This window comes from Microtus ochrogaster, linkage group LG1 (assembly GCF_000317375.1).
Source record: "Microtus ochrogaster isolate Prairie Vole_2 linkage group LG1, MicOch1.0, whole genome shotgun sequence".
NCBI lineage: Eukaryota > Metazoa > Chordata > Mammalia > Rodentia > Cricetidae > Microtus > Microtus ochrogaster.
The window spans coordinates 3,775,747-3,797,894 of NC_022027.1; the positions used below are offsets into that span (position 1 = coordinate 3,775,747).

A 22,148-nucleotide genomic window follows, 5' to 3' on the forward strand; every position below is an offset into this window, starting at 1 on the left:
GCCTAGAATCCCCAGTGAGGGGCTGGGGGCGTTGTTCAGAGCTCTTGCAGGTGGAAAGGCCCAGAGGTTCATTCTCAGTACAGTTAAAAATTAATAAAGAAATAGTAAGAAGGAGCTGGCATAGGTGGTGGGAAGACAGAGGACCGGAGGTGGCAACTGCGCAGACGCAGGGCCCCGGAAGGCACCTCCTCCAGGTCTTGTCTTCTAGGCCCCTCTTGCTAATGCACCTTGTTTTTGGCCTCCTCCTCCAGCCGCCGCCTCTTGTCCAGGGCCTTGGAGGCTGCAGTCCCCGCTCCTGGGCCTGTGCCCTGTTGCTCCTCCTCGGCTTTGGCCACCTGGAGCCGGGCTTTGTCGTGGTCTTCGCAGCGTTGTTTGTAGCCCTGCTTGGCCTTGCGCAGGTTGGCCTCTGCCTCTTGCTACAAAAGAAAAGAGAGGCTCCAGCCTGCGCAGCCTTTGCCCCTCCTCACCAGCAAGGACCCCACATTCCCACCCAACCAGCAGGGGACCTTGACTGGGGACACTTGGGAGGGTGTGTGCCGTGGGATCACACAGGGAAACCGAGGCACGACTTGGAGCTGAACAGAAACACAAACTGATCATCTCCCGGCTCCCCATGCCAGGTCTCAGAAGGTTTCACTTCTGTCTTCCGGATGAAAACAGAGCCGCCCAGGCAGGAAGCCAAGCAACCTGGGGTGGCCGGACACACTGAGTCAGAAACTAACGGGTCTGGGTGGGGGAAGCCCGCACCCCACAGCCTGAAAGACAAAAACCTAAACACGAAGGCCAGGGCTCCAGTTGAGACTCAGCTTCTCAGAGGCAGAGCTCAAACTCAGCCTGGGTTATAAACCTCAAGCCTGACGGTGGCGCAGCCTTTAATCCCAGCACTCGGGAAGCAGAGGCAGGCAGATCTCTGTGAGTTCGAGGCCAGCCTGGTCTACAGAGCGAGTTCCAGGACAGCCAAGGAAAACAACACAGAGAAACCCTGACTCAAAAAACTAAACAAATGAAAAAAGTCTCCTTCCCCAGGGGTGACATATCAGATATTCACATTGAGATTCATAACAACAGCAAAATCACAGTGATGAAATCACAAAAATTCTTTATGGTTGTGAGCTGAGAACCACTGGTTTAACAGGTAAAGAAAGGCACTTGCCCCCACGATGAAGGACCTGAATCTCTGGGTCCGTAGGATGGAAGGAGAGAACTGATGCCCACAAGTTGTTCTCTGACCTCCAGATGTGTGCTGTGGCATCTCCACCCCCACCAAATAAATTAAATAAAAAATAATAAAAAGAAATTAAAATCTGATTCCCTTTGAGAGAGAGAGAGTCTTTACACAGCTCTAGCTGTTCTGCACTTACTCTGTAAACCAGGCTGGTCTCGAACTCACAGAGATCCACCTGCCTCTGCCTCCCCGAGTGCTGGGATTAAAGGCGTGTGCCATTGCGCCTGTCTCGTGCCCCCCCTCTTGTATTTTTGATTCAGTTCAGTTATCAGGCTACAGAGCCCCTGGGATCCACCCGTCCTCCTGCCCCAGGGCTGGGGTTCACTCAGGCACACTGCCATGCCTGGCTTTTATGAGTGCTGGCCGCATGGGGTCCCCATGTTTCCCCACGAGTCATCTCCCCAGCCACCTTCGTGTCTTTAAATCACCCCAAAGAAAAATGGAACCCATGTGTACAGACATGGACTGTGCCTCAGTTTCCCTCCTCTGCTGAGCGCAGGGGACATGCCCCGTAGCACGGGTGCTCTGGTTGTAAACCCACCCCTGGGCCCCTACCAGCTTCCTCTGTGCACGGTGCCAAGATTCTTTGATCTCCTTCCTGCGTCTCTCATGCTCCAACCGCCTCAGCGTCAGGGGCTAAGAGGGACAGGGGGACAGGAACCTTGAGCGCTGAGCCGTGGGTGGTATTCCCGCCCAGTAGCCCACCTCACCGGGGCTCAGCCCACCTGCATGAACGTCTGGGTCTGCAGTGTGCCCACGGCCTGCACCATGCCATGACCAAACTCCAGATCCTGTTCCAGGGCCAGCGCGTAGATGGACAAGAGGGGCATGTGGGGCTGCAGGGCGAGACGGCAGGTCACCAGGGCGGCATGCAACACAACAGAAATCTTCAGAAGCAGTAGGAGGGAGCAGCCAGGGCCGGGGAACTCCTACACATCCTTCTTTTTTTTTTTTGTTTTTTTTTGTTTTGTTTTTTGAGAGAGGGTTTCTCTGTGGTTTTGGAGCCTGTCTTGGAACTAGCTCTTGTAGACCAGGCTGGTCTCGAACTCACAGAGAGCCGCCTGCCTCTGCCTCCCAAGTGCTGGGATTAAAGGCGTGCGCCACCACCGCCCGGCCCCCTACACATCCTTCAAATACCCGTTCCCCACCTTCTTAGCCCAGCCTACCTCATGAGTGACGCTCTGTCTGCAGCTGTGGACAATCTTCTGTAGACCTTTGGCAAACTCCATCTCTGCCAGGGATGGGGGTGCAGAATGAGGCTTCGGAAATGACCTCCCCAGACCCCCCCCCCCACAACCCTGTCCTGGTATCTCCTCGCCCCTCACCCAGAGTGGTCCGCTTGTCCAGGTAGCCGATGAGGTCTTTCATGTACTTGGCCATGTCTTTGGCATACTGTAGGGCGGCGTCCACGCCCCCCTCGCAGCGCTGCAGAAGGATGTCCACCTCCTTAGGGGGCAGGCAGCCTATGAGGGGACAGTGCTCAGTCCCGATGGCCACAACCCCTGTCCTTGCGGCCCCCACACCCCAGAGGCACTCACCCTCTTCAGTTTCCTCCACACTGGGCGGGGACCCCTCGCTGCCGGGTCCGTAAAGGTTCTCCATGGACTGCGTGAGGAAGAACATCCCTGTTCCAGGGCGCGGAGCCTCTGCCCCGCCCCTTCTTTGCCGACACCCTCTATGGCTCCCCATGTGGGCCGCCCTCCACTTACCTGGCTGGGGTCCCCGGGGGGCACGGCCAGAAGGGTACTGCTATCCACTTCACCCAAAAGGAACTCAGAGACACTGCAGGGTGGGATGTGGGTGTCGTTCCAGAGGTTCACGAGCTCTACTCCCCGACCCCACTGTGCCCCCACGGTCCCGGGCTCACGTGCAGCTGAAGGACACAGCGATGGTCTCCAGGGCCTTCTCAAACTCCCGTTTATCCGCTTCGTTGTTGCTCTCGTAATGAAAAGCTGAGGGGCGGAGAGGAGGTACGAGGGCTTGGTCAAATCCCTATGCACCCTGCAAAACCCAGCTACAGATACTCCCCTCCTGTAAGCCTTTCCCTGGCTGACCTTTGACCTTGGCAATGAGTGTGCCGGCAGCTGTGAGCGTCTCCACGGTGTTCAGGAGTGGGTATCTGGAGATGACCTGGCGCATCACGCGCAGGGCTTCGCCTAGGCACTCATGGGCCAGGGGCCGGCGGGCCTCAAGGAGGTCTGCAGGGTAGAGTGAGCACGGCTAAGAAGGAAGGGACTGGCTCCAGTCTTCCCAGAGGTGAGGTGGGGAAACTGAGGCAGAGGTTTCCCCAAGCAACTCTGTTAATTTCACCCTCTAGCGGCATTCCAACCAGAGGGAGGTAGTGTCACCTCCCCGTTCTTTCTGCAGACATGGAAGGCGAGGCGCAAAGAGTGAAAGACAGGCTGCTGGCGGTGGCTCACACCTTTAATCCCAGCACTCACGAGGCAGAGGCAGGCGGATCTCTGTGAGTTCGAGACCAGCCTGGTCTACAGAGCGAGTTCGAGGACAGCCAGGGCTACAAGAGAAACCCTGTCTCCAAAAACAAAATAAAACCAAACCAAACCAAAGAGCAAAAGCCATTTGCTAATGGTGACACGGCTCTCCCTGGGCCACAGCCCTAGAAGGACCCTGCCTGGGATGACAGGCCTGTGACACCTCAGTCCTCTCTCCTCCATCCTCAAAGGTCCAAAGTTGAAAGGTGGGGTTTTCCGCCGCACAGTACGAGCAAGCACAAGCCCTTGGCAAGATGACGGGGCACTGAGGACAGGAGATCCTCCAGACAGAACCTGGGAACGCTCCCTGGTTTTCTGCAGCACCAGGCCCGGCGGAATGCTACCCTGGAGGCGATGCCCTCCACATTTTTGTGGCCAGAATAGAAGGTGGAGGACTGGGAAGCTGCGCTGCCTCCTGGGACGTTCCAGGCAGGCACGCACGAACCCCTTTGGGTCGCCGGGGTCCCTGCAGCTCCACGCATGGGCCTCCTTCGAAGCGTGATGACACCCGGGATGCAGCCGAGAGGAGCGCGGAGTCCCTGGCCACCCCTGGGGGCCGTGCAAAGACGTGTACGCCGTCCCGGCCCTGGGTAGGGCGACCCACACCTTGCACTGTCCTCTCACCTTGGGACCCCGTCTGGCAGCGCTGGGGGCCGTGGTCCAGCACCGGGTGCAACATCCCACAGACACACATGGCTCAGGGATGCAGGAAAGGACGGACGCTAGTGTGTGGCCCAGGAACCCGAGTCCTGAGTGTCTGGGGTCTTCAGACCGCTGGCCAACAGCCAAACCGGCTTAAGCCGGTCGTCAGGCCCCGCCTAGTTCTGGGAACAGTCCCACCCCCTACGCTCCTTAGGCCCGCGCAAGGCCGTTCCCTAACCATGGAGGAGGAATTTGGCTGGGAATAAGTGGGGGGTTTGCGGGGAAACTGAGGCTCAGAGTTGGAAGTCCAGTTCCAGAGAAGGCTCCAGAGAAAGGGCCTCGCGGTGGCTTGTGTCCACCCCCCAGTTGCTGTCTCAAATGCACCTTGACGACTATCTGGGGGTTGTGTTCCTGTCCTGTTTAGAGAAACCCAACCCCAGAGGCGGGTACACCGGTGATCCCCGTCCTGCTAAGGCTTGGTGTCACAGCCAGCCGGTGACCCCGCGCTCCAGGCCAACATCCAAGGATGCTTGGGTGTGGAAAGGCCAGTAGATTAGGGCTTCCCCAGAAAAGCAGATTCAGCCCCCTCTCCGGAGACCGGCTGCTCCCATCCTCTCTGGGAGCCGCCTTGAAAGCCCCCCCCCCCGTAAGACGGGGCCCAGGTCTCCATCTCCCTGTGTCTGTGCGGTGGGGAGGTTGAGGGGGAGTGGGGTTGGGCGCTGGGTACAGCGCTGACGTGTGGTTTCCGGGGAGCAGCTAGTGGGGGCGCTGAGGCCGGTGCCTGACCCATCTCTCTGGGCTGCTGGAGACAAACAGGAAGGAGGTGAAAATAACTCTGGAGGAAACGGAGCCGTCAGCAACCGCGTGCAGGAGAAAACGGAACCTTATGCCTTGGGCCACTCACTCCCAGTGAGTCCTCTGTCCTCTGCCTTAACACCTTCCAAGTTACCCCAGCGCCCACAACATTGCACCCAAGGTCCTTCAGCCTCCGCAGCCTGAGGCATTCCCCCTGTAGGTCCTACAGATCCCTCAGAACCGAGTCTGCGCGAACACCTCTTCCCTGAGACTTATTCGAAGCCTCCGCGTGGCCCTCCCGTTCCTTTTTTCTTTCTTTTTCATCTTTTTCTTTTTTATTCTGTTCTTTTTCTTTTCTTTCTTTTTTCCCCCCCTTTTGAGACAGGGTCTCTTCTCACTGTGTAATTCTGGCTGACATGGAACTCATAGAGATCTTCTGCCTCAGCGCTGGGATGCAAAGCTTGCCCCTCTCCTGCTTAAGCTGTGCCAGCCAGGAATTCTCACCATCTCGCAGCACAAACTCCTTGAGTTTCTCCAAGCCCTCAGCAAAGCGAGCGACATCAGCCAACAGGGTTGAGATGTCTTCTACACCATCAGGGAAAGGTCCCTCACTGGGTGGCTCTCCGGGGCTGGCAGCAGACAGGGGGCTTCGGTATCCCCGGCCCAGGGTCCAGGTGGCAGCCCCTGAGAGTGGGAAGCCGGCGGCACTGGCATGGCGGCTCAGGCTGGTGGGTCTTTTGAGTGTGCCTGTGGCCTTGGCCCCCGTGGACAGGGATGTGGCTGGTGGCTCCAGACCGGAAGCCTCTGGACCTTCCCTCTTGGACAGTTCCTGGGAGGGTATAGGGGAGAAGAATCAAGGGGGAGTCTTTTCTTTTTTTCTTTTTCTTTTTGTTTTTTGTTTGTTTGTTTTTTGTTTTTGTTTTTCGAGACAGGGTTTTTCTGTCTATCCCTAGCTGTCCTGGAACTAGCTCTTGTAGACCAGGCTGGCCTCAAACTCACAGATCTGCCTGCCTCTGCCTCCTGAGTGCTGGAATTAAAAGCGTGGGCCACCACTGCCCAGCTCCAAGGGGGATTCTTTATCCTGGACACTGCCTCAGTTTCCCCAGAACTTACTCGTGGTGTCAGAGGTCAGGGGGCAGAGATTTGAAAGCTTCTCCTCCCTACACCTGTTACCCAACATCCTCCTCTTTTCAGCTTTCACAAACAACCGTCCCTACCCAAACCACAGCCTGGGGCGGGGCCTGTGTAGGCACAGGAGGGAGGGGCACCCCACTTCCTGGTGGGGGTGGGGAGGGCCCTCGTGGGTCTCCTGCCTTCTAGCCACCCCAGACTTCTCCATGCGTGTCCACTCTCCAGAAAGTGGCTAACTCCTGAGACCTGGATCAGGAGTTATCAGGCCCCTGCATCCCTGCACACCCCCAGACCCGATAGAGAGACCCCTAAACTTTACAAACACCCAACAGCTCAGCAGGCATATTCAAGTCCTGAAGAAACTCAGAGACCCCATAAATCTGCCCTGCACACCTGTACCCCAATCCCACACCCTTTTCCCCATTGGCTTCCAGAACCCTTAAATTGCTCCAACCCCAACTTCCAGAGAATCAAACATGTCCGTGGGCTCCAGTACCGCTCTGCCCACTGCCCAGACGGAGTCATTCCTGGTAAAGACGGGTGGCTCGGTGGCCACCAAAGGCCACCCCTACCGTCAAGCGGACTCCCAGGTTCAGGCCTCTTCGTGCCGCCTGCCATCCTGCCTGTTGGGGACTGTAGCTGGTGCGGGTTCCCCACCGGGGGCCCAGCATGATGCCGTAATCGCACCTTGTGCCTAGCAGTGGCCACGGGCTGTGGGTGTCATCCCGAGTCCCCGCCCGTCCTGGGCTCCACTCACCCCTGAGGAAGACTGTGGGTTGGGGCTCCCCGCACGGTTCTTTTTGGAAATAGAGGGGGTTTTCATAAGTTCTCGCTTCTTCCTAGAGAACATGGTGGAGCCAGTCCCGTGGCCTCAGGTATGGGCAGCAGGTCTGGGCCTCTCAACCCTGCAGTTCCTGGGGCTGGCCGGCTCTGGACCACATTGCTCAGGGCCACCCCCTCCCCAGCTGTCAGACCCACGTGACGGGCCTGGCCCTCATTGGTGCGCAAGTCCCCAACACAGGAAAAGGCCCCCAGCAGGAGGGGGGAGGGAGGTGATACTGTAGACCCGCCCCCGTGCGACTGTCCGGGGTGCCGGTTCTGAGAGGCTCTCTGCACTGCGGCTCTGACACGGGCTCCCCACAGCGGGCATCTTCCCCTTGCAGCCATTGCTGGGACCATTGCTGGGACGCACTGTCCCAGAGGCTGTCAGGAAGAGCAGTCTCACACGCATAGCCACACACAGGGACACAGAAGAGGAGGCATGGAGGCTCACACAAATCCAGCAGACACCACCCGCAGGTGACCCCCGCTTCCTGCAGCCTCCTGGAGACCACAGGACAGGAAGGTGCCCCGACTGGCTTCTACCCGGCTCATCCTACAGCCCGGAAGCCCCACTGCCCTGCTGGTCTCCCCTTGGCTCCTGTTCTCACCCTGCCTTCCACATCCCAGTTTTGAGCCTCTCAGGGTGACTCCCAGAGGCCCATGTAGTTTAGACACCCCACCTCTTAACTATCCAGACCCCCACTGACCTCAGCCACACTGGGTGGCTCTCCAGGACACAGCCCAGGAAGGCCATAGCCCACGGTGCTCAGTCCCGCTCTCCAAGCTCTGGTCCAACCGCAAACCCAGCCAAGTAGCCCCTTGAGGGTCCCATGCTTCCCCCCACTCATAGCTGACGGCTGGGGTGGGGTTGGCAGTTGTCTCAGGATGAGGGCTGGCTGGCGGGCTCTGAGGTGGGTTTCTGGTCTGGCCAGAAAAGCTCCAGGGTCCTCTAAGCCATCTGGGAAATTCCCCACGCCTGACCTCATCTCTACTTCATGGTTAGAAACACTCACAAGTCCCACCCTTGGGAGCCAGGTCCACACAGGTGTATGCAGGTCAGGTGCGTGTGACTAGACACTTGGGAGTGCCCATGTCTCACGCCTGGGCTCACCCCACAGGCACTGCTTGGGGTCAGTGGCTGAGACAGCAGCCGTCACCTCTGTGACCACAGACACATGCACACACTGTATATGCAAGTCTGTGAGTCTCGGTACAGAGCCAGGGCTCCTAGACGCAAACACACAGCTGCAATCTCACCCTTCTTGGTTCTCTTTATTTCCCCCAGGGAGCCAGTGTGTGGCTCAAGGACCACTCAACCCAAGGCAGACATGCTCAGAGCATGGTCTCCACAGAGCTAGGGTCCTCCAAGAATTGCTTGATATGTTTGGGGTGCTTCAGGCCCTGTGTGGAAACCTTCTCGGCTCCAGGCTCCTGCTGACTGTCCTCCTCTTCTTCCCCTTGGTCTTTGGAGAAATGCAGGAACACCTGACAGGGCGGTGACAAGGAGGGAACAGAGAGGCATGGGAGGGAGATGTTGGCCCACGGTCGTGAGGTCCTCAGCTCTTCCCTTCAGGCCCTATTATGGGTCCCTACGTCACCTCCTCCAGAGTGGTCTGGCTAACTGAGAAGTCCTCCACACCGTGGTCCTTGCCCTGCGCGGCCAGCTCGCGGAAAACCCGTGCCAGGGCGCACCCGCCCCCAGGTGGCAGCTGGAATCGCAGACGGCTGCCATGCGCCTCCCGAAGCTGAGCACCCGGGAATGTGGCCACGAGGAAGGCTATCGCTGGCTCGGCCTGATCCGGTGGGACCCGGAGGGTCAGTGTGTGACCGGCCCCGAACCTGGAGGGGACAGGAGCAGGGATGCAGGCCTCGCTGCTCCCTACACCCGCTACACCCGTCTCTAGCCTGTCTTGTACGCCTGGATCTAGCCCGACTCCTCCTCACGCTGCTCTGCTTGGAAGCCACGCCCACTCATCTAAGAGGCCACGCCCACTCAGAGGGCACCCCTTACCCTCGCCCACGTACAATATAACCCGCCCACAACCTATAATCCCCCACACTCTTTCTGGCTTCACCCCTACAAGTGACTCCGGTCTCTACCCCTTTGGCTCCGCCCCTAGCGTGGCCCCGCCCAAGCCCTCGAACCCCACCTACCCACCCTCCGGACCCGCAGAAGCTCTACCTCCTCAACAAGTCTTTTCTCACTCTCCAGGGTCCACACCCAGCTCTTCTGGCTCCACCCACAACCTCGGCACGCCAATCATATCCCGTATTCCTCCGATCCCCGCCTCCCCGACACAGGCCAGGCCAATGAGTCTGCCCATCAAGCCCTACTCACCTGCCTTTGAGATGTTGAGCGCTTCCCAGACAGCGGAACCGGCCGTTCACCATGATGGCCAGGCGCGTGCAGAGCGCTTCGCACTCTTCCATGCTGTGGGCAACAGTGTGAGCAGAGCTGGGCCCAGCCTGCCTGCTCAGGGGCCATGCTCTGTCCCACGCCTGAGCTATCTCTGAGTGTGGCATGGTACTTACCTGTGCGACGTGAGTACCACGGAGCGGCCCTCGCGCACCACCAACAGCAAACTGTTCCAAAGAAATCGCCGCGCACTTGGGTCCATGCCTGTGGTGGGCTCGTCCTGCATGGGAGGGGCAGACCTTGAACCAGGTGGGACCCGAGTGACAGCCCCTGACCTGCTCGAAATCTGCCCACTGGGGCTCCGCTCCGTTTAAGCCAGAGCACACTTCAACCAGACCCAACCTTGCTCAGGCCAAGCCCAAATGAAGGCCTCAGTCTTGTACAGGCACCGTCCCCAAGGTTTCCATCAGCTCAGACCCCGCCTCGCTGAGGCCAGGCTCCATCCCACTCGGGTCCCACCCACAACACACTCAGTCCCCGCCTCCACGCACCAGAAAGACCACGGCCGGGTCCCCAACCAGAGCCAGGGCTGCCGCCAGCTTCCGCTTGTTACCTCCGCTGTAGGTACCCGCAGGTCTGTCTGCATAGCTAGGAAGGCCCAGGCGTACCAGGCCCGAGAGCGCTGTCTGCGGAGGGGTGGAGGTGGGGTTGGGGGTGAGCGCAGGCGGGACCATACAGAGAGGGGCGAGGCCATACCGAGAGGGACGCGGCTTGTTCACCTGGGCAACCTGGGCCTTGGGTACCCCGCGCAGGCGCGCAAATAGCTCCAGGTGTTCCCGGCCAGTCAACAGGTCGAAGATGGCATCAGACTGGGGACAGTAGCCCATGCTGCGGTGTGCGGCAGCTGGATCCTGGGCCACGCTGGGGGTGGGAACAGGAGGCTCAAGAGCTGGCGGCCACCCATGCAGGATTGCAAGGGTGTCTGTGGAGAGCCAACAAGTCCCAGCGCACGCGAACCATTCACAGAGGGACACAGATCCCAGGGAGTAGCCTGGGATCCTTCCCAGCACATCCTTCCCAATTGGGGAAGAACCAGGGTTCGGGGTACATATGCCCCTACCCGGAGTCCCTTACTTGTAGCCTGCAAGCACTGCTTCGCCACTGCTGGGTAGCGTGTCCCCTGTCACCATGCGGAAGGTAGATGTCTTCCCTGCCCCGTTGACACCCAGCAGCCCAAAACACTGAAAGGGAACCACAGTCCTTCATAGCCCCAGGCGGGGGCCATATCCACATCCCCCAGTGTTGAGGGCAAGGTGGGGTGGGGGCTAGGAGAGGCAGAAGTCTCCCACCTAGCAGAGAATGGTTTTGGGCACCCAAGGTATGGTCTTTGTTTTAGTTATTTATGGTTTTGGAGACAGGGTCTCATGTAACTCAGGCTGACCCTGAACGTTGAATCCTCCTGCCTCAGTAGGCTCATGAGTGTTCACAAATGTGTTCTGACCCCCTGGTAGGCAGCCAGGGAACCACAGCCAGCAAATAGTTTGCATGCGTGCAAGCCTGGGAGGCAGGATGGGTGCCTAAGACTTAACTGAGAGGCGCTTGATCTAATGCTGTCCGTGCCTGAGAAAAGGTGCCCCTGCCTGGTGACCACTGAATACATTGGAAAGGGGCAGACAGGTGGGAGGAACTCAAACAGTGGGCAGCCTCCAGCCTTGCCCAGTCCAGCACTCACCTCTCCAGGGGGGATCCCCAGGCACAGGCGATCCACAGCCGGGTTCTTCTGCCCACGGTACACCTGCAGGGGTGGGACCTCTTGAGAAAGGACGGAGTGCCCATGCCACCCCTCACCCAGCACCTGTCCCTACCCTGTTCCTACCTTGGTCAGGTCCCGGAGGACCAGCAGGTCCCCCTTGGTGGCCCCCTTGGTCACTCGCTCCCTCTCTCGAGCCACATCCTCATCCTCCTCCCCCAGGGGTGGCAGCAGTCTCGGTTTGGGTCTGAGGATAGACAGGTGAATGACCCAGGGAAGGACGCTAGCCACTGCCACCCTCACCTAGTCCCCACTGACTGTGGCAGGAGGTGGCTGCGGTTCTGGAGCAGGAGTGTGACGAGGAGGAACAGGGGCCCCTGGGCCACCATGGCCAGAAGGTTCTTGCCGATGATGTCCCAGCATAGGGGTGACTGGAATTGCTTGTCTCCTGTGGGGACAGGAAGGACTGGGTCTTGTCCCCTGTCCAGGCTATCCTAGACTAAAGAAAAGTTGACTTTTATACTGCTAGGGTATAACTGACTTAGACCATTAGACATCTCCTTTAATGTGTGGTCACAAACCTTTCATGAAATGACCCTCTAATTATCTTTCCTTCACCTTTAATTTGACATCATTTTTGTGCCACATAAAATGGTCCAGTTAAAGGCAATGCATCTCACGTAATCAAGTCTGAAGGTAGGATTCTCAACAGTGCTGTTCACAGTCCCCATTTGACAGACATTCTCACCCAAGCGTTCAAAGGCGTCCGCCATAGCCTGGTTCCGCACCATATCAATAAGCCCTCGGCCCAGGCAGAAGTGAGGGAAGATAAGAAACACTTGCTTCAGAATCCGGCTCACTTCTTGCAGGTTCTATTCAGGGGCAGGTAGAGCCTTGCAGGTTAGTGGTTAAGCCCAACAGTGCCTGCTAACTCAACCCCAGCCCCAGGTTTTGTGACAAGATCCCACCTGATCTGAAAGCAGTTCTAGCACAAAGGTGGCCATGCTGCTGTTGATGCCAATGAAGAGGTTGATGCAGGTGAGCACCACATAGGCTGTACTGGGCACTGAGAAGAAGAAGGAGGCTGGGTACATGAGAGGCGTGATAGACCAGCTGAAAGGGAAGGGTGACAGGTACCATTGGTGACCTTACACACTGGATGGCCCCCAGAACAACCCCTCTCAGATCTGTTATGTACCAGGATGTGATGAGCTTTTAAGGCCACATTGACTCAGCTCCCAATTCTAACTCCTTTTTGTTTTTTCTTGGTCTCACTATGTAGCCAAGGCTGTCCTTGAACTCACAGTGATCCACCTGCCTCTGCCTTCAAAGTGCTGGAATTAAGGAATTAAAGGTATGTGCCACCACCTTGGGCTTTTTGAAAAAAGATTTATTCATTTTTATTTATGTGTGAGTGTTTTGTGACTTCTATGTACACACATCATGTGTGTACCTGGTGCTTGTTGAGGTCAGAAGAGGGCATTGGATCCCCTGAAACTGGAGTTACAGAAGGTTGTGAGCCATTATGTGGGTCCTGGAAACTGAACCTGAGTCCTCTGAAAGAGCAGCCAGTGTTTCTAACCACTGAGTCATCTCTCCAACCCCTGAATCCCATCACTTTTGAGGTCCTATTACACCTGAGAGTCTTTTTTGTCCAGCTACTATGGATCTCCCCACTCCCACAAGAGGAGTAGACCCCAAAGGGCTGGGGGTCTCACCCATACAGCAGTAGTAGGAGCAGGAGAGCAGGCAGGTTCTGTGGGGACACATAGGCCCTCTGCTGAAAGGCCAGGAAGATGAGCACCACTATGCACACTGCCACCAAGTAGTTACACTGTATCCAAGACAGGACCACCTCAGTAGCTCAGAGGGCCAGACACTGTGCCTCCCCTCCCCTCTCTTGTGGCCAAGTGGCCAGCCACACATACCATGTCCCAGAGGAAATTGCCAAGCCAGTAGAGGGTTTGGGGCAGGCCGCTGACGAGCTGCAGGTGTTTGGCTCTGGTGACACGTTCTTCAATAAGGACCAGGGTAAAGCTGGCTGGGACGAAGGACATGGCGAAGACCACGCATATAGAGACAAGGATGTCCACTGAGGAAGCCATCCTGGGGTGGGAGGTCAGGGGTGGTTCAGGGAAGAACGGGGCTTGATGCCAAGGTCTTTGAGATTGAGTCCCCAGCAGGAGAGCGGGCACGGCTATTTGGGGATATAGTTCCATGAGGTCTGGGCCTTTGGTATAAGTGGAATAAGACCCAGGATGCCTGGGTGTTTCCCACCCTGAAAGTCTGGAGCTTTCTATGTAATGAGACCAGGCTGGCCTTAAACTCACGGAGATCTCCCTGCCTCTGTTTCCTGTGTCCTGGGATTAGAAGCATGCACCACCACCTGGCCTTTCCAGTGTTGGGATGGCATTCTGTCACCAGCCCCGGCCAGGCACAGGGAAGGCTCCAATCCAGCACCTACACCCCTGAACAACAGGCACTGAGAGCAGACGGATGGACTCACAGTGCGGCCTCAGACAGCTGCTCCTTGGTCAGGTTCAGAGGATGGTTGATCGTAGTGATGCTGTGGGCACGGCGGGCCATGGCAGATGGTAGGAGGGCATGTAGGAGTCCATTGTTGGCTCGATTCACGAAGGCCACCATGGCATGCCAGCCCTTGTTGTTGAACCAGATCTGAGTGGAGCGAGGACCATGAGTGCAGAGAAGCAAAGGGCCTTGGGTCCCCTGGCTGCCCCCACCTCCCGGCCCCAGCTCCCACCTTGAGGCTGCTCTGGGCATCCAGACCGAGGGCCCACTGAGTGAGGTTGTTCAGGATACGGTCTAGGGCACTGCCGGGTTCGGGGGTCAGCAGCGCCCGCATCTCTGCCACTGTGTAGGCCACTTCACGCCCTGAGGGCAGGTCTGGATCTCGGCCTGCCAGGGAGAAGCCCCCGTATCTGGGAAATGGTTTGAGGTGGAGACAGGGAGAGTGAGGAGCTGGGAGAGCGGGTGGACAGGCCAGCAGAGGGTTTCCTGCACCAGGCCCCGCCTCACCTGACCTCATCCACCCACTTCTTAGTCTTCAGGCTGTGGGAGACACACGGGAAACAGAGTGAAACAGTCAAATGGGAAGAGTCAGTATAGGGCATGGGGCCCACCAGCTTCCCCAGTAGGCACACAGAGCCTGGGTGCTTACCCCCGGCGCACCAGGCTGGGGTAAGTCTTCACCAGGAAGTCAGACACATTTCGGCCAGTGAGGTTCTGGACCACCTCCCCCAAGCCAGCCATGGCCTGTGGTGGCGGCGGCCCCCCAGCTCCCACTGGGCAGTCCGGCAGCAGGCGGCGTACTCCAGGTTGGCTGCATTGGCAGGCTGGGGATGGAGACTCTGGAGTCCAGTTGCCACTGGCCAGGATGCTGGCCACATCCGCAGGGACCTCAGGGACGGAGAAGTAGCAGGCCATGGAGTGTGTGCACTCGAATCCCCTGTGGAGTCAGGAAGGGCTGTGGGTGCTGGGAGAGGGTGCGAGCAGACACAGACTCCACACCCCAACAAGGCAATGGAGGCCTGCTCATCACAGCCAGAGGGGGACAAAGGCAAGGGGACACGGAGGAAAACTGAGGCAGAGCCTGGAGGAAAACTGAGGGAATGCCGGGGGGGGGGGCCAGGGGATTGCCAAGGAAAGTTGCTTGGGTTAGCCTCACCTGGCAGCTCCGCCCTGCACACTGGGGTCCTGCAGCCCGGCCTCCCCCAGCAGGGCCTCCAGCAGCTTCACCCGGTTGGGGTCCCCAGGGGTGTCCTCACTGTGGAGTGACAGGTCAGCACTGTGACGGTGGCCCTCTGTCACCCACCCACGTCACCTGCCCACTGTGCCCAGTACCCACCTGAAGAAGGAGACCTGGGGGCCGTACATGGCGGGACTGAGCTGCAGGGGCGGGTACTGGCCAAACGGAGGGACAATGAGGCTGAAGAGCAGGGCCAGGCCCACAAAGAGAGCAGGCAGCACAATCTGGGGGACAAGGCTGTCAGCACCCACCTCCACACATCCTACCCTGCTCCCTCATCCATGGCTCCCCAGATACCCAGGACAGTCACATGTCACCTGTGCAAACAGGCCCCGGTGGCTGCGGCGGGCCAGCAGAAGACGCTTGTGGAGCAGAGCCCGGAGCTGTTGGCAGGTCAGTGCCCAGCCCAGCACCGGGGCAGCGCTGGCCGTGGAGCCCTGTGGGGCCTGGGGCTCCAACATCAACCTGGCTGTGGGGGATGGGAAGTTAAACTCCCGAACTCCTCCGGTGCCTTTGGGATGACAGTGGAAGTGGCAAGCGTGCAAGAGAGACTCACCCAGCTCCCCGTTTTCCAGGGTGGAAGCCTCTGGCCCTGTGTGGGGCTGCAGAGTGGCCGAGCGAGGGTGCAGGTGCTGTCTGAGGTCATTACCTGTGGAGCCAAAGAGGTTCAGGGCTGGGGACGGGGTCTCGCCTCCTGGGAAGACAAAGTTAGAGTTCAAGGGGAGAAAGGGCCAGGATTCAGAGGGAGGGCAGACCCAGCTGAGGGCAGGCTTGACCCTGAACCTGGGGTTGTTGAAGGGCTACAGAGCTATGGCATACCTTCTCTGTGTGCATCCTCCACCACCTTTAGGAAGATCTGAGGAGACAGAACAAGAGACTCACAGGAGCGACCCCCATATACCTTTTGGCCCCCTAGACCTCCTCAAGCCTCCTAAGCTGCCCACCTTCCCTAAAAGCCCTTCCTGCCTGGAGCTCCCTCTTGCCACCCATAAGCAAGCTCCTATTCATCCTTCGAAACCCCACCAGGTCCCATACCTCCTCCAGGCTGGTGTCTGAGACCCCGTAGCCTGCGAGCCCCAGAGATGCCAGCTGCCGATCCAGTTCTTGGAAGACCATGGCAAAGCTGCCATCCAGGGCCCCCGCATAGGGCAGTGCCAGCACCAACTCGTGGGGCAGTTCCTCCACCAGCCGAGCTCCAGGAACATGACGCTGCACTAGGTCTAGTATCTGGGGTGTACTTGGGGTGAGGGGGTCTGCATCAGGAGCTGGGGCCTGGGTGAGGGTCGTCCCTGTGGACACCGGAAGGACAGGCACCAGGTTTGCTATGGGTTAAGTGGCTGCCGGCCCCATCATTCCCTTAGGGGTCTCCTGAGCCACTTACCTGCCATGTTGTCCTTGTTGTCTGGCTTCTGCTCCTGGCTGGGGTCACTGCTGTCTCCCTTCATAGAGAAAGACAGTGGCCCATGTCTGCAGGACAGAGCTGGGCACAGGGCTCAGGGTGTAGCTATAGCCCTCACCTTCGAGTCCTGGGTGTGGAGGGACTGGGCACTCTTCACCAGGGTCAGGTAGTAACCGCAGCCCAAGTGTCGGCGCAAGAAAAGCGGGGAGCCACAACAGCACAAAGAGCCGTTTGCCACCATGGCCACGCGATCTCCCAGGAGCTCCGCCTCATCCAGGTGGTGGGTGGAGAGGATGAGCGTGCGATCTGGACATGGGGGTCCAGTCCATGTAAACCTATGCCCAGGTGGCAGTGTCTCCCAGGAATCGCCTGAGCCTAGGCAACAAACTGCTGAGCATCCCTCAAAACCCCATCCCAGCATTTCATAAGGAGAAAATAGGAACCTCAGGCTATTTTATCCCATCTTCCAGCTCTTACCTTCTCTGTACTTAAGCAGCAATTCCCAAATGCCACGCCGGGAAGTGGGGTCCACGCCAGCAGTTGGCTCATCCAGGATAACTACACGAGAGCCACCCACAAAGGCAATGGCCACAGACAGTTTTCGCTGCATTCCACCTGAGCGGAGAGAGTAACAGTCCTCATGTGACCCACCCAGGTATCTGAGTGACCCTCGGTGCCCCTCCCCCACGGAGGCATCCTCTCCCCTCTGGCCCACCGGAGAGGTGCCGTGTCTGCGTGTCCCGCTTGGGGGTAAGCCCCACGTCCTGTATCAGACGCTCCTGCTCGGGCCCCAGGGCAGCCGCACGCACACCTCTCAGTCGGCCGTAGAACCACACGTGCTCTTCCACGGTCAGCCTGTGGCCAGGGGTGACGACACTGACTCCCTGGGGTGCATCTCAGCTGATGCCAGGCCCCTCCCACCGCGCCCGACTAGGCCCCTCCCACCGCGCCCTACCAGGCCCCTCCCATCGCACCCATCCAGGCCAGCAGGACTCACAAGTCGAACAGCACGTTGTACTGTGGACAGATGCCCAGGTGGGGTCGGATGGCTGCCATGTTGGTCTGCACATCATAGCCCAGTATGGAAGCTGTGCCACCACTGGGTGGGAAAAGACCGCTCAAGATGGACCTGTGGGTGCAGAGATCTCAGAGAAGTTGCCCTTCACGGACGGACAGAACGGTCACCTTCACTTACAGGGTGCTTGCTGTATGCCATGCCAACAAACAGGGGCATGTGTGCCTTTTTTTACAGGAGGGGGATGGACTCGGAGGAACCCAGATCGTCTGTTTACTGTGGGTCTGAAGCAGACCCAGCTCCCGCTTCCACTGCACCCCGGGAACTCCGACCCCAAGGCTTCCTGCACGGGACAGATGGGGACTGAGGGACGAGGCTCAGCGGCTGGCAGCTCACAGTGTAGTTGTCTTGCCAGCTCCGTTGTGACCCAAAAAGGCAGTGATGTGGCCTTGGTAGAAATCAAGGCTAAGTCCCCGTAGGGCTGGCTGTGGACAGCCGTGAAAGTGCTTCTTCAGGCCACGGATGGAGACTCCAGGAGTGAGGCCAGGCGGTGGCTCTTCCGCCAGAGCTACGGAGGGAGCAGACGGTCAGCTCCGGCCCTCAGGGTCCCTCAGGGAGTTCTGGGGGATGGGCACAGTGCTGGCATCAGCTCAGCTACTTAGGAGACTGAGGAAGGATGCTCGGAGCTTTAAGGTCAGCCTGGGCAGCTTGCAAAATCTGTCTCAAAACAAATTGTAATAGGGTCGAGAGTGTGGGCTCAGAAGCCCCCCAGGGAGGAACAGGGGACATGGCTGGGGATACAGCCCCTGTCTACATCCCAGCAAAGGGGCTGAGAAGTCATTCCGTGGTAGAATGTTTGCTTAGCATGCACGAGGCTCTAGGGGAGGTTCCTAGGGGACATAGCCAGGGCCTGGGGACCTGGGGTGTCCAGGGGATTGAGTTGCAGGACTGCTTTCTCTAGGGGAGAGTCAAAATCAGCGAAAGGTCATTAATCGTCATAGGGCCTCACCTTTGGCATCTTGTGGGTCTGGGGCCAAGACAGAACCCTGGGGAGGTCCAGGCCCACACCAGTAGCTCCTCCGAAAGGGGAAATTCCATGGTTCAGGTATCCCATACTGGCCTGGTGGAAAGGGACACGCGGTTACACTAGTCACACTCATGAGATGTGAGGACTTCCAGGCCACACACTTAGAATCACGACGTCAAGGGAGAGAGTGGCCAGGAAGCCCCGCCCACTTCCTTGCCTCAGACCCTGCCCCTCAGAGGCAGCATCAGTTAGGAAATGAACCTCCAGGAACTCAATATCCCTGAGACACGCCCTAAAATGTGGTGTCTTGTGGGCGGGACAGTAACAGGGAGTAGCAGAAAGCTCCACTCATCCTGGGCAGTACTAACCCAGACACCAAACAGCAGGAGGCAAAGTCTCTGTACTTCAAGACGCCTCTAGGAGCCCAATAACCCAACGACAGCCCTAAGACACTCGGCCTCCTGTGAGCAGGCGCGGTCCCCACCTGGGTACACGGCCTCCAGGTACCAGAGGACGAGGCCGTAGATGGCGGCGTCCAGCAACAGGAAGGCGGACACCTGCGCCAGACTGAAGACATCCTCCGCGGGGCTCCTGCTCAAATTGTGCCACTGAGCCCCATCCCCCTGCTCCTCCAGCAGCGCTAGGCTTTCACATCCAAAGCCGAAGGCCACGGGAGACAGCAGGCTCTGGGGGGAGAAGGGGTGGGTCAGAGAGCTGGCCACACTCTGCGGGTGTCTGTCCCCTCGCAGGCCAGAACATCTCTCACCGCAGCTACAAGGCCGCCCAGGGGCAGGCGCTCGCGCCAGGCGACACACAACACGTAGGGCAGGTAGAGGGAGAAGTAGGCGAGGCCCCCACAGGCAGCTGCCAGGTTGGCCCTGGAGAAGAAGGCGCTGAGCAGAAAACTCTGAGCCACGGTGGCCACCGCGAAGGCCGCCAAGAAGAAGAAGACGACAACCGGGTGGCTGTAAGGAAGGATGTCCCCTAGCTGGGAAAAAGCACAAGACTTTCAGGATTCCATGCCGAGATGGATGCCGGGATGCGCACCCGAGCTTCACTCCACGAGTGCGTGTTGTGTGTGTGTGGGGGGGGGGGGGAGATGGAGGATCCCTCACCTTGAGCACCAACACCAGCAACGCGGCGCTGACCAGGAAGGGTCCCAGGCAGCTGAGGAACCAGCCAAGCCAGAGCACCGCGCGGCTCAGCCCCATGGCGCGCATGGTTTCTCGCAGCCGTGTCTCTTTCTCACGTACCACTGCCTTCACGGTGAGCGCCACCGAATAGATCCAGGCCAGAGTCAGAAACAACGGCAGAGACCGGCTCAGCACGCGCAGGAACCTATAAAACGGTGGGATAGTGGGCGCAACACGCGTGTGCACAGTATCATCCTGGGGTCTGCCGGCTTAGCAGCATCCTCAGAGGGCTGATCTAGCCAGAGGGTGTCAGCTCCCAGCACAGATTCCTTTGTTTCTTTATGGGGAGACATTGGAACCCTGGAGGGTCCCATGCAGGGTCCCTCCAAACCACAGAGCTCAGGCGGGACGCGAGGGAGCTCTTACACGTCATCCACATAGCAGGGGTGAGGCATCTGCTGCAGATAGAGGCCTGTGCGCGAGTTCCCTCCACTCAGAACACGCACGGCTGCCTGCTCCAGCATGTCCTGCAGGTACACGAAGCCACCCCACACATATCGAAGGTCCATGAGAGGGTCTGCCGATGGCCCGGGGTCCCAAAACCTAGGAGACATCAGATTCAGGGAATAAGCTACACGGAAGTAAAGAAATGGGCAGGGCTCCCTCCGAACCCTTCCTTTCCCAGGTTCAGTTACGCTCTGAGCTAGCTCCCTAGCTCCATACTTGGGAAGTCCCATGCTCCACCTGGCTGGCAGCTGTTTGTAGTAGGCTAGCCCCCATTGCCCTTGGCTCCACAGCGCGGCTCCCCCGACCCAGGGTCTTATCCCAGACCCTTGGCCACACCTAGTTCCATCTCTCACCTCCACTAGACATGGTCTTGGCCCCGCCCACCACACCCTACCCTCCCCACCACACCCTACCCCCCCCCCAAGGTTCTCCCCCTCACTTGTCCCTGATCTTATTGGTCCTTGTGACATCGTCGATATCCATTCTGATCTTGAATCGCAGGTGGCCAGGACCCAAGGCTGGAGGTGACAGCTCAGATGGGCCCAGGGGGTCCTTAGGACTCAGGAAGACGATGCCTGCCCAGAGGCGGCGCTCACCCAGCAGCTCCAGGGCACGGGACACAAGAGCTGTTTCTGAGGGCACAGCCTCCAGCTTGTCTAGGGACACACACTGGGGTGGGGGGGGGGAGGACATGAATTCCAGACTCTGGGGTGTGGCTGACCCCTCAGTCCCCAGTTCCTTCCCCCTCATGCCCCTAGATGACCGTACACCACCACCAGTGGGCTCCCTCTTCAGACGTAAATGGAGCCCAGATGCCTCTTTGCTCCAGCCTTCAGGACAGGATCTGCCGCTGAACCCTTTCAGGTCACCAGGGAAAGCTCTTTCAGGTCACTCCACTGCCTTTTTTTTTTTTTTTTTTTTTTTTTTGGTTTTTCGAGACAGGGTTTCTCTGTAGCTTTGGAGCCTGTCCTGGCACTAGCTCTTGTAGACCAGGCTGGTCTAGAACTCACAGAGATCCGCCTGCCTCTGCCTCCCGAGTGCTGGAATTAAAGGCGTGCACCACCACCGCCCGGCCCCTACTCCACTATCTATGACAACCCCTCACCTCTATGATTTGGCCCAGTATTCCTGCCAGGTGCCCTATGTCCGTGTGGGCTTCCCGCCAGCTGTAGCCACCCCTCCTAGGGTCCAGAAAATCTCTGACAGTCGCCAACTGCTTCTGGCCTCTGGGTGTCTGCTGCTCCTGCCCTGGTCCTGAGTACACCACTTCCAGCAGCCTCTGGGGAAGGGGGAATGACAGGCGAGGAGGGGCCTCTGTCCACCCCTTCCTGTCTGCAGACCCTAGCCTCCCGAAGTGGCTGCCTCCAGCCCAGCCCACCTGAAGCATGGCCATGTTTGAACTGTCATTCATGAAGTTGAAGATCTGGGGTCCTAACACCTCCCAGACCTCTTGTAGGTCCCTCAACAGAGCCAGCTCCTCGAAGGTCTGGTTCACCTGCAAGTGGGCATCTGAGATCAGCTCGAGGCTGCCTTCCACATACCTGGTCTGACCCTGGTCATGCTCTGGCCCTCCACCTCTGGACCTCCATCCTCCTCCTCCTCCTCATTATCACCGAGTCTCACTGTGCATCCCTCACAGAGATCCGCCTCCCTCTGCCTCCCAAGTGCTGGGATTAAGGGTGTGCACCACTGACATAGGGCTTTTCTTATTTCTCAGACAGTGTCTCCCAATATAGCTTAGGCTGGACTCCACATGTTCCTGCCTCAGTTTCCTTCTGAGTGCTGGGATAATAAACCTATACGGTCAGGTTCTAAAGAGCCACCGCTTTAGCTTGTGTTCTACTTTTAAATTTTTTTATTTGTATTTTGTGTTCCTGGGATGTATACCAGGAGATCCCCTCCTCACCACTGAGCCCTCTCCTCCCCCAGAGCTCCTAACTGAGAAATCCTAGGCTGGGAGTTCTACCCAACCACATCTCCAGCCCCCCCTCCCCACTGGGGATTCTAGGCGGGGCTCCACCCTGACCATGCCCCCAGCCCCTCACTGGGTGATTCTAGGCGGGGCTCCACCATGACCACGCCCCAGTC

The 22,148-nt window shown here is 58.4% G+C and overlaps 2 protein-coding genes across 4 annotated transcripts in view; both read right to left on the reverse strand.

Annotated features, from left to right (window-relative positions):
* The window catches only part of Arhgap45 (Rho GTPase activating protein 45), a 13,044-nt gene extending 5,847 nt beyond the window's left edge, over positions 1–7,197 (reverse strand). Inside the window, exons 1-11 of the mRNA XM_005359086.2 lie at positions 7,043–7,197; positions 5,659–5,983; positions 3,280–3,423; positions 3,093–3,177; positions 2,935–3,007; positions 2,764–2,830; positions 2,551–2,688; positions 2,392–2,456; positions 1,951–2,061; positions 1,781–1,861; positions 228–416 (exon numbers count right to left, since the gene is read on the reverse strand). Of these exons, the coding sequence (XP_005359143.1) occupies positions 228–416; positions 1,781–1,861; positions 1,951–2,061; positions 2,392–2,456; positions 2,551–2,688; positions 2,764–2,830; positions 2,935–3,007; positions 3,093–3,177; positions 3,280–3,423; positions 5,659–5,983; positions 7,043–7,135 (1,371 nt within the window). The 5' untranslated portion in view covers positions 7,136–7,197. The remainder of the gene's footprint in view (positions 1–227; positions 417–1,780; positions 1,862–1,950; positions 2,062–2,391; positions 2,457–2,550; positions 2,689–2,763; positions 2,831–2,934; positions 3,008–3,092; positions 3,178–3,279; positions 3,424–5,658; positions 5,984–7,042) is intronic.
* A 1,169-nt stretch (positions 7,198–8,366) lies between these two features.
* The window catches only part of Abca7 (ATP binding cassette subfamily A member 7), a 17,652-nt gene continuing 3,870 nt past the window's right edge, over positions 8,367–22,148 (reverse strand). The window contains exons 10-47 of one of the 3 annotated variants that reach the window (XM_005359088.2): positions 21,439–21,555; positions 21,166–21,339; positions 20,500–20,729; positions 19,980–20,156; positions 19,536–19,758; positions 19,187–19,408; positions 18,905–19,106; positions 18,403–18,513; positions 17,790–17,961; positions 17,376–17,507; positions 17,094–17,233; positions 16,856–16,993; positions 16,497–16,684; positions 16,361–16,418; positions 16,015–16,268; positions 15,799–15,835; positions 15,536–15,628; positions 15,297–15,448; positions 15,079–15,203; positions 14,899–14,997; positions 14,392–14,679; positions 14,250–14,282; positions 13,975–14,152; positions 13,720–13,889; positions 13,142–13,319; positions 12,932–13,047; positions 12,182–12,326; positions 11,962–12,085; positions 11,532–11,661; positions 11,340–11,460; positions 11,196–11,258; positions 10,598–10,704; positions 10,243–10,384; positions 10,015–10,149; positions 9,640–9,743; positions 9,446–9,538; positions 8,706–8,946; positions 8,367–8,592 (exon numbers count right to left, since the gene is read on the reverse strand). In XM_005359088.2, the coding sequence (XP_005359145.1) occupies positions 8,440–8,592; positions 8,706–8,946; positions 9,446–9,538; positions 9,640–9,743; positions 10,015–10,149; positions 10,243–10,384; positions 10,598–10,704; positions 11,196–11,258; positions 11,340–11,460; positions 11,532–11,661; positions 11,962–12,085; positions 12,182–12,326; positions 12,932–13,047; positions 13,142–13,319; positions 13,720–13,889; positions 13,975–14,152; positions 14,250–14,282; positions 14,392–14,679; positions 14,899–14,997; positions 15,079–15,203; positions 15,297–15,448; positions 15,536–15,628; positions 15,799–15,835; positions 16,015–16,268; positions 16,361–16,418; positions 16,497–16,684; positions 16,856–16,993; positions 17,094–17,233; positions 17,376–17,507; positions 17,790–17,961; positions 18,403–18,513; positions 18,905–19,106; positions 19,187–19,408; positions 19,536–19,758; positions 19,980–20,156; positions 20,500–20,729; positions 21,166–21,339; positions 21,439–21,555 (5,565 nt within the window). In that variant the 3' untranslated portion in view covers positions 8,367–8,439. Of the gene's footprint in view, positions 8,593–8,705; positions 8,947–9,445; positions 9,539–9,639; positions 9,744–10,014; positions 10,150–10,242; positions 10,385–10,597; positions 10,705–11,195; positions 11,259–11,339; positions 11,461–11,531; positions 11,662–11,961; positions 12,086–12,181; positions 12,327–12,931; positions 13,048–13,141; positions 13,320–13,719; positions 13,890–13,974; positions 14,153–14,249; positions 14,283–14,391; positions 14,680–14,898; positions 14,998–15,078; positions 15,204–15,296; positions 15,449–15,535; positions 15,674–15,798; positions 15,836–16,014; positions 16,269–16,360; positions 16,419–16,496; positions 16,685–16,855; positions 16,994–17,093; positions 17,234–17,375; positions 17,508–17,789; positions 17,962–18,402; positions 18,514–18,904; positions 19,107–19,186; positions 19,409–19,535; positions 19,759–19,979; positions 20,157–20,499; positions 20,730–21,165; positions 21,340–21,438; positions 21,556–22,148 lie in introns of all 3 variants that reach the window. The other 2 variants (XM_026785215.1, XM_026785216.1) reach the window with 2 other exon arrangements.